The 9,631-nt window shown below is 51.4% G+C and overlaps 1 protein-coding gene across 1 annotated transcript; it reads right to left on the bottom strand.

Annotated features, from left to right (window-relative positions):
• Positions 1-4,744: 4,744 nt before the first annotated feature.
• On the bottom strand, positions 4,745-7,440 carry KCNJ4 (potassium inwardly rectifying channel subfamily J member 4). Its single transcript, XM_041416755.1, has 2 exons — positions 7,272-7,440; positions 4,745-6,074 (listed from the first exon to the last, which is right to left on the bottom strand). The coding sequence occupies exons 1-2, from the start codon at positions 7,307-7,309 to the stop codon at positions 4,745-4,747; spliced, it is 1,368 nt and encodes a 455-aa protein (XP_041272689.1). The 5' UTR covers positions 7,310-7,440.
• Positions 7,441-9,631: the final 2,191 nt, after the last annotated feature.

Here is a 9,631-nt window from a genome sequence, read left to right as displayed (position 1 = left end):
GCACAGACATTTCCAGCACCATTTCCTAATCATGGAAATCCAAACCTATTTTCTCCTCAATTGAGATTATTGTTGTGTTTCTTAAAAATATTTTTAGTTGCAGTGTGTATCAAAATGTTTTGCTGAGCAAGTTTTGTGTGAGTTGAAAGGTGCCAATGATGATTCCTTTCCAAAAAGGTTGTCCAAAAGTGTCACCAAAAATAAAACATGAAACAAATTTCTCAAGTGTCATTTCAAACAACAACATTCATTTGAGAGCTGGCAAGAGTGACAAGAGCGTGGTTAGTTGTCATGGGGTAGAGGATCTGAACCAGTGCCTGGATCTTATTCATTGGGAAAAAGTCCTTCCTCTCCCCATTATCTTTCTGGTATTTGAATAGCTTTCAATAATGAGCCAAGTAAGATGTTCAAAAGTAAGACAGGAAAGAAATATAGATTGTGGTTGAATGAACAAAGAAGCAGCGTCTTCCTCCTGAAAAGCAAGCTGCCAGTTCCTTGTGATTGGAGTCAGGTCTTAGGGAAGCAGTCCCTCCATCAGATCCTGGAGGAGGGAAGGACCCCAGGGACATCATGCCCTCTCATGCATTAAAGGTAACTTTTCTGGAGTGCAAGGAGATATCACCTACCTGATGCTCCACACACTGTGTGCAAAAGGTAAAATGCAGTTATGAATGGCCTGGACAGCTGATTTGCCAAACACTTAAAAATGTCAAGCCTTCTGTGTATCAGTTTTCCAGGATGGATTCTCCTGGTGGCTTTTCACAGGCTGCCTAAAGGAGTCCCCAGCATATGGCCAGAGAGGCACTTGTTGAGACACTTGCTGCTGTGTGGCATTTTTGTGAATGTTCTTGGGTGTTTATGTGATGAAGCTGTGGTGTAGGATGGACTATGCCCCTACGTGTGGCATGCACATGTAGGGACCTGCAGTGTGTATTTGGGCACGAGTTCTCTGGGATTCCAGTGTGCAAGTGCAGAAGGATGTCCTACTGCTGTGTACCAGCAAACCCTGTGGGCACATGTGCAGCTTGCAGGAACTGACACTGGAGTGGCTGCACCATGTTGTTGGAGGGACTGTGTGTGGCACCAGCAGCACAGCTGCACGAAGAGTGATAGGCAGAAACTTGCTCACCACCTCTGCCTTCCTGCACTGGCTGTTCCTCTCCTTCCTTCTGCCCCCTCCCCTCCACCCCTTCCCTCTCCCCTCTCTAATGATCTGACAGCACTGAAAGCTTTCTTGCAATTTTATTATGAGCAGCAGGGGTTTAGCTGGGTATTCTTCAATGCCTCACTGTCTTCTCCACCGTGATGCCAAACATGACATGAAAACATCCAGCAGGTTCAGACATATGGAGGGGGCTGGAGCCAGTATGGCTGAATGATGCTTCTTCCCTCAGACTGATTTCAATCTTGTCCCATTTTTCCCACAAGAGGCCCCCAGGTAAAGGGAGGGGTGGCAGTGCTGACCTGTGTGCTGCCCCAACCACTGCAGCTGTGCATGCCCGTGGCCCTGGTGCATCTCCCTTGCCTGGCATTTCTGCCACTCACTCCTTGGTGATTGATGGGTCTCCCAAGAGCTAAGGGGACACTTCATCCCCACCAAGCACTGCCACCCACCTCTAAAGGATGCTGTACATCAGTGAGGGCGTGCCCAGCCATGAGGGTTCTCCCTCTCCTGGAGGCCACCACCCCAGCCTGTGTCCTGAATGCCCGCGTCCTCGCACGCAAAGTCCTTCTCTCTCGGTCCATTAGTTTGTTTCCATGGCCAGTGGCAGGCACACGACTCTGAAAGCTGTATTAAAAGCCAGGTCAATACCAGCCCCTGCTTATTCCCTCAGGGGAAAATAAGTAAATAATGAAAGGAGGGGGTGACTTCATTTCCTAAACCAGCAAACTCTCAAATTTAGTGCTGAGGGAGGCACTCCTGTTCCCAAGTGGGTAGCATTGGAGCTCTGAGGAGAGGCAGCTCTGCCTCAGCACCAGCAGAACCAGGAGGGATGGGAGCCACTCAAAATCCGGTGAATCCATCATTTCAGAAAGGCTTTGAGGCAAACTGATCTGGCAGATGGGCTCTGGAGCCGAGGATCACTACAGGAGTGAGGTAGAGGCTGAGGTACTTGAGAATGCCTTCTTTGCCTCAATCTTTCACAGTGAGAGCAGTTGTCCTTAGGGTACTCAGTGCCCTGAGCTGGAAGACAGGGACAGGGGACACAACAAAGCCCCAAAACGCAGGAGGGAATGCTCAGTGACCTCCTACACCACTTAGACACACCCACGTCTGCGGGGCTGGATGGGATCCACCCAAGAACACTGAGAAAGCTGGTGGAAGAGCTCACCAAGCAATTTTCCATCATTTATCAGCAGTCCTGGCTAGCCAGAGAGGTCCCCAGGTGACTGGAGGTTAGCCAGCGTGACACCCATCTACAAAAAAGGGCTGGAAGGAGAATCTGGGGAACCGCAGGCCTGTCAACCTGACCTCAGTGCCAGAAAAGGTCATGGAGCAATTCACCTTGCCATGATACTGAACATGTGGCACAAGGGGAATCAGGCCCAGCCAGCATGGGTTTGGGAAAGTCAGGTCATGCTTAACCAGCCTGATCTTTTTCTATGGCAATGTGACCTGATTAGTGGATGGGGGCAAGGCTGTGATGATGTCTACCTGCACTTCAGTAAAGCCTTTGACACTGTCTCCCAAAGCACTTTTCCTGGAGAAATTGGCTGCCTGGAGAAGTGAAATGGATGCACTGGTCATTGGGTAGAAAACTGGCTCCATGGCTGGGCCCAGAGGGTGTTGGGGAATGGAAATATTCCAGGGAATGGAATTATTCCAGTGAATGGAGCAAACCCAGGCAGGACAGCTGTTCTCCCACAAAACCGACATCCTAAGATGAGAAATGACCATGTCTGGGCTTAGACACATCTTGTAAGTCTATTTGTGCTCTTTCTCAAACGCACTTCCATATACCTTCACTTTCTCTTCCCCTTTTCCCCTTCCTTCTTCACCATCTGCCTGCTGTGTCTGTTTCTTCCTCTCAGTCCTGCTATTTCTTTCCTTGCTCTTCTGTTTCTTCCCCTCTTCCTTTTACTTCTTGAACCAATTCCAAGCTGATATTGAGATGCTTTTTTCTGGTTTGTAGATCAGGGATTATGTGGAACATAACTTCTTCAGCTATTCCCCACCACAGTACAGCTACTGGGTGCCCAGAGCAGCTTCCTGAGCTCCCTGTTTGTTTTTCTGTCCTCATATCATCTGCAGTTATGAAGGGGTGATTCTGCTGCTCCTGAAGGAAAATGCTCATCATGTTTTCACCTCTTTTGTGAAATGACAGCAAAGTGATATTACAGGTCTAGCTTTGGTTGATGTCCTCCCTCATTCTCCCTTCACTTGCTGCTAGCACAAAGAGATGCTTTTTTCAATGGGGTTTTTGAATCTAGAGCAATGTCTTGCACATCTCTGCCTCTTCACCAAATGTATCTATAACCCTTCCCTGGGAAAAAACACTTGCTATCTCGAAAGCAAATAGTATTGCTTGGCCAATCCTACTGGTAATTTTAATGCAGATTATTCCCTCCCTACACACATTTGTAAGACCTTCTCCCTGAGCAAGTTCTCTGAGCCTCTTGTTATAGGTCTTTACCAGAGAGGTCCAGAACAAGAGAGCCCTCATGGTGGAGCTTCCAGGGTCCAATGCCATACAAATAGCAAACACCAGCCCTAATAACCCTCATCAGTCTCTATACCAGGCTGTGGCCTTGGAGTCTGTCCTTTGCTTCCAAACCTCCCCTTGGGATATTAGACTTTATTAAAAATAAATAGTTACAAATTCTGTTTTACAGCTGATGGCATCAGGGAGAAGAATGGAGGAGGCAAAAGAAGAAAGTGGAGGGTCTGCTGTCCAGTCAGGTCACCTGTCTGTCATCCCGGCTGTGCTGCGCCAGGGAGCAGTCTGAGTGTGGGAAGCACGGGGCTCTGCCTCCTCCGTCAGTATCTCAGGAGAGGAGCAGGACATGTTTTTCAAGAGGACTGGGAGAACTGGATCCAAGTCCATGGAGCCAAGCTGCTTCTGGAGGTGACAGACACCAAAAGCCAAGGAGAGTGCAGAGCAGCCTATGTAGAATGTCCTTGTCTCCTAGCTTGGCATTTGCCATGGGAGAATATCGATTTCAGTTCTCCTTCTCTTTTATATACAGAATCATGTGCAACAAGCAACAAACATGCAAGTAAACTCCTTCCTTGAGATCCTTCCCCACTCCCTCCAAGAGTCCCAAACTCTCCCTTCTATCCTCATCTGGTCAGTGCTTAGGTGTTGCTCCTCTCCCAGTGACGGCGATGACCCTTGACAGCCATGGGGCCTACCCATAGTGAGAGGGGACAGAACGTCTGCTCTCGCCTCAGCAGCAGAAACACTTGCTGTGTGTGGGTCCCAATCTGTCCACTGAAGGCAGGGACTCCTGTCACCTCTCCAGAGACAAGAAACCAGGCCTGCTGCCCTCCTGTCTCTGGGCAGGAAAGGGGTTCTAGCCCAAGCTGCGTACCCAGGAAGAGCAGTGTATTCTCACTCCTCTCCCGGGCATTAGGACCTTGTGAGAAAGGGAGTATATCCGAGCAGCTCCAGGCCTTGGTGTATTTGGGGCTGAGAGGCAATCATGGGAGGCATTATTTGGTGGTGAAGGAACTTATCCAGTGTATGGGTATGGAACAGAGGAGACTGTAGGCAACGGGTGTGGAACGGGGAGGCTGGAGGAGTTAGATGGCTGACTCCCTGCGGTATGAGATTGTATCTAGAGGCAGAGTTGCCTGGAGCCGCTCCAGGTCCAGGTGGCTTCCAAAATCCATCATCTGGATGATACCTCCCTCCTCCTTGGTGTTGCCCCCTAACACCACACCCACTTCATCATCATCTTCGTCTTCATCTTGACTGACAAGTGCCAGCTCATTCTCGTAGCAGAAGGCACTGGGAGGTGGAGGAGAAGGTAGGATGGTCATCTTGCTTTCTTGCAGCTCCCGGGCTGAGCAGCAAGGTGTGCCAGCTACCTCGTATGTCTTGTGAAAGCGCGAATAATCCACTTTGTAGTGGTTCTTCTCCTCAAAGACGACTGGTTCAAAGCGATGACCCCAAAGGATTTCGCTAGCAAGGTAAGAGCTTCGTGCCTGTGTGGTCATGGCCGTGGCTTCCACCATCCCCTCCAGAATAACCACAATCTCAAAATTCTCTGTCTCCAGCTCTTCCTTGCCAATCCCATAGAGGGGGCTCTCCTCATCAATCTCATGAACGATAATAATGGGTGAGACCAAAAATATACGATCAAGACCCACATCGTAGCCCACATTTAGGTCCCGCTGGTCCAGGGGGAGGTATTCCCCTTCCTCCGTCATGTAGGGCTTGATGAGCTGGGCTCGGACATGGGCCTCCACGATGTGACTCCTCCTCAGGTTGCCCACCCTCCACATGAGACACAGTTTGCCGTCCCGCACGGAGATCACGGCATGATGGCTGAAGAGGAGGGTCTGGGCCCGCTTCTTGGGCCTTGCCATCTTGGCCATGATGGTGCCAATCATGAAGGAGTCAATGACGCAGCCCACGATGGACTGCACCACAACTGCCATGATAGCCAGCGGGCACTCCTCGGTCACGCAGCGGAAGCCGTACCCGATGGTTGTCTGTGTCTCCACTGAGAAAAGAAAAGCCCCCAGGAAGCTGTTCACGTGCATGATGCAGGGCTTGAGGAGAGAGGGGCTACCTGCCACCGCTGGCGCATTGAGGTCACCATGGAAGAAAGCAATGCACCAGAAGAGGAAGCCAAAGAAGAGCCAGGAGACCAGGAAGGCGGCAGAGAAGATCATCAGCATGTACCGCCAGCGCGTGTCCACACAGGTGGTGAAGATGTCGGCCATGTAGCGCTGAGATTTGTTGCTCAGGTTGGCAAAGTAAACGTTACACTGGCCGTTCTTCTTCACAAAACGGTTGCGGTGCTTCCGCCGGGGAGCGTGGCCCTTCCCGTTCCGGCTGTGCCCGTTCATGCTGCCCAGCGTAGAGACCTTGTGTCCATCCTCTTCGGTTGAGACGATGCTGTACCTGGGAGCAGAAGAAACAGGCACTTCCATCAGGAATCCATGAAGGGTAACAGCAACCACTGAGACAGCAAGGGCAGGAGACGTGGGTGGTTCACAGGGCTACAGGACCACCCTGCTGGATCTCACAACAGCACGTTTCAGTGATTATTGCAGCGCGGTGCCAACCTGACCAAACTGGTGGACATCCGCTGCAGTGTTCACTGAGTGTTGCTGCCTGGATGTTGCATCTAGCAAAGTCCTGACAGGGCAGCAAAGCAGCAGCAGCTTGTAGCTCTGTGGTACCTTCCAGCCTTTATGGTGAGGAGGGATGCAAGGCTTTGAAACCTGACAGTAGCTGGGACAGCCAGGAAGCCTGGGAGCAAGCACCTACAGCCTGACCACATTTTGACCCTCATATAATACAAGGCTGAGAGTTTCTCTTTTCTCCTCTGCTGTGCTCACTGATTTTATGGTGTGTGGTGACAATGTTTATACACTTCCTGCCTCAGGACAATTCTGTTGCCACAGCAACATGTGTGTCTTCCAGCATCCCTTATCCAAAGCCAAAGGTGTAATTTGGAAATCAAGCCAAAGCACTGGCGGTTTCCCTGGCAGAAGCTACACACACACTTTCTGGGAAACCTTTCCCCCTCTGGCTCCCCTCTCTCGCGGTTGGCTCTGACACTGCCCCTCATGTGACACTTGCAGATTCTCCTTAAAGATGTGATGGTAGACGGTGCCCTGACCACCGAGGAAACCACGAGAGTGCACTGAAGCACAAAGACTCTGTCCTCATGCCTGACAAGCTGCAGCCTCACAGGACCCTGTGAGTCTCTCTCTCCCCCTGTGGTGTTGACATGTCAGCTGGAATCCTCCAGAATGGGCCTCCATCTCATGGCAAGGACAGCACTGGTGGCTGAACATGTGATTCCCAGGAACATGTGGCTTCTCCAGTGCTGCTGCAATCTGTAATTTCTGGTTCAGCACCATGCAGTGCTTTGCTTCTCCTCCATAGTATTCCTCCAAGCACTACCCCTACATATGGCATGTTTTGGATTGGAGAAGGAGAGAAGAGTCATTCCTTGGAACAGGAAAGCCACTGACAGGTAATTTGAGAAGAATATATGAAAAAGCAGTCTGAAATTAGGGTCTGAGGGGCCAGATGAGGAGAAGCAAGTCACTGAGGGCAGCAGCAGATCTCGAGAGGATGGTTACTCACCGATTGACTCGGACGCTGCCCATGGCTTGCTCTGTCATCGGGTGTCAGGGGGCCGTGGGAGCTGGCAGGGCGTGGGAGCTCATGCAGCAGCACTCACGTGGGACTGGGCAGCTCCAGGTTTCACCTCTGGCGAGCTGGGACCAGCGCTGCCATTGCGATTGCTCCTGGGCACGCGCCTGGCAGAGAAGGACAAAGCACAACGCGGTGAGATCCCCCCGCAGCACCCATCGCAGTCCAGAGCGGCGGGCACAGCGCTCCCGGCCTTTTGCTCAGGGTGCGTTGGGATGTCTCCTTGGGGCACCTGCCACAGCCTGGCTGGGCAGCTGAGGAGCTGATGGGTGCAGAATGGGTGCACGGCCCACAGAGCTCGTGCTCCCAGCAGAGGAGCAGGGCCGGCCGCTCACCGCTCTCCAGACCAAGGGCACGGCAGCTGAGCAGCTCACAGGGCCCTCGCCCTGAGCCATTATATTAATATCAGAGCTTACACCAGGGTGAGAGCTCAGCCAGCCTAAATACCTCTCACACAAGGACTAACAAAGCACAGCGATGCACAGCAGCCCGCAGGGATCCCCGTCAGCCCAGCCTAACCCTGAGGGGATTTTTTCCAGGGTGCGCAGAACACCCTGTTTCAAATAAAAGAAGGAAAGCAGTGGGTGGAGCCCAAAAGAACTGATGGAAAGGAAGGGCCCAGGAGTAGCCAAAGAGAAGCCAGTTAGAGGAAACAAACCTTGAGACATGCCCTGTGTACAGCATCCAAGGAGCAGCTCAGCAGCAGAGTCCTGGGGGGGTGTCCAGCAGATGTCCCAACCCAGTCCTCCCAGAACAGAAGGATGGGGAAGCCAAAGACCCAAGAGCCAACCTATTCCACCTGCCCAGAGCTGCTGGGAAGTGAAATGCACTGCGGGGGTAATGACTCACAGATTAGGAAGGGCTTTGTACACCCATGCTAATCCTGCTCTGTAGCTTTTGGATTACAGCAGCCAGTGCTGAGTGTGGATGCAGACAGAGTCAGCTAGTCTATTTCCTCCCAGCCTCACCAATGAACAGCCACTGGTTGCCAGATATGCAAAAAAATACAAGGATTTTGGGATCAAATGTAGGGCTTAGTGCTGTTTGCAAGTGGTTGTGCATTGACAGGAGAGAGAAATAACAAATGATGTTGCCCAGGATAGAAAAGCTGGTGAGAGCATCCTTGTCTCATCAGCAGTGCCCCAGAATGGGGCTGCACATGGCCAGGGATGCCACTGCTTTCCCCAGTGCTTTCCCCAGCGAGGATCAGAGACTGAAAAGCTGCAAGAAGGGAGCTCCAGACATCACCTCTGATGGGATGAAGATTACTCAGTTACTGAGGCAGTTAAAGCTCTGCAGCAACACAAACATGGTTGTTCAGACCAAGAGTGTTGTGGGACCAGGAGAAAAAAACAACCTTGTAATCTGCAGCTCACCATATAGAGACAAAAGTGAACGGCTGCCCAAAAATCCCCATCAGGAAAAAGCACTTTGACACTGAACACTGCCAGCTCCCACCAGCTCACTGCCCTACAACATCATGAAGTCAGTTTGGCCAGGAATTTTTGCTGTGCAGCTAGGTAAACCTATAGCAGACCCTGGGGCTGGTCACCCAAGTTAATCAGAAATGTTGATGTGATGGGGAGGTCAGTTCATACCCACAGATGGTCCTGCTGGGATAAATCTGACTAGAGCGATTGCATGGTGAGTTCAGACTGCGAGGTCCCACATCACTTTGGGAGGTGGCAACGTTTAGGTTGTACCAGTTTAGGTACAACCCTCTGTGCCAGCCCCAGCCAGGAGAGGAAAGGCATCCTCTTCAACTGGCATCATTCTCAGCCAGCCTGGATATGCCAAGCTCATCCTGAGCCAGCGCTGACCCCGACAACACAGGGAAGGCCCTGTCACAGCTCACACATATGAGTAATTCACAATTTCCTGAAAGTTTCTACAACCAACGACTCTCTTTCTGCAGCTGCAAAAACAGATGGAACATCTCTAGAGATTTTGGATTTCTGGCCCAGGCAGCAGCCAGCTCCAAAAGAAAGGAAGGAGGACCTGAGGCGCTTTGTGAAAACGTGTGCAGCAACACCTGGACGTCTGCTCCTCACCTTTCCCCCCTTCCCAAGAAGGGGCAAAGGAAGCAGACGAAATGCAAGGGCTTTGTTTATCTCCAGTTCAGGCTGGTACAGCTACGGGATGGGATGAGCACACTATGTAAGAGCACTGCATCCTGTGGTGCTGTGCTTCCTCCTGGCTTCCACATGGAAGCTCATGTCAGCTGGAGCTGTGGCAGAGTCCACCATGGCTGGTCCTTGCAGGTCAGAGCCTGAGCAGCCTTTGCTGCTGGC

Source organism: Onychostruthus taczanowskii, unplaced genomic scaffold (genome assembly GCF_017590055.1).
Source record: "Onychostruthus taczanowskii isolate IOZ18803 unplaced genomic scaffold, ASM1759005v1 scaffold53, whole genome shotgun sequence".
NCBI lineage: Eukaryota > Metazoa > Chordata > Aves > Passeriformes > Passeridae > Onychostruthus > Onychostruthus taczanowskii.
The sequence above is the reverse complement of the archived record's forward strand: the minus strand, read 5'-3'. Positions and strand labels throughout refer to the sequence as shown.

Coding starts and splice junctions, on each gene's coding strand:
- KCNJ4 (XM_041416755.1), bottom strand. CDS start 7,309: ATGACAGAGCAAGCCATGGGCAGCGTCCGAGTCAATCG. Junction 6,075..7,271: donor GGCAGCGTCCGAGTCAATCG/GTGAGTAACCAT, acceptor TTCTGCTCCCAG/GTACAGCATCGTCTCAACCG.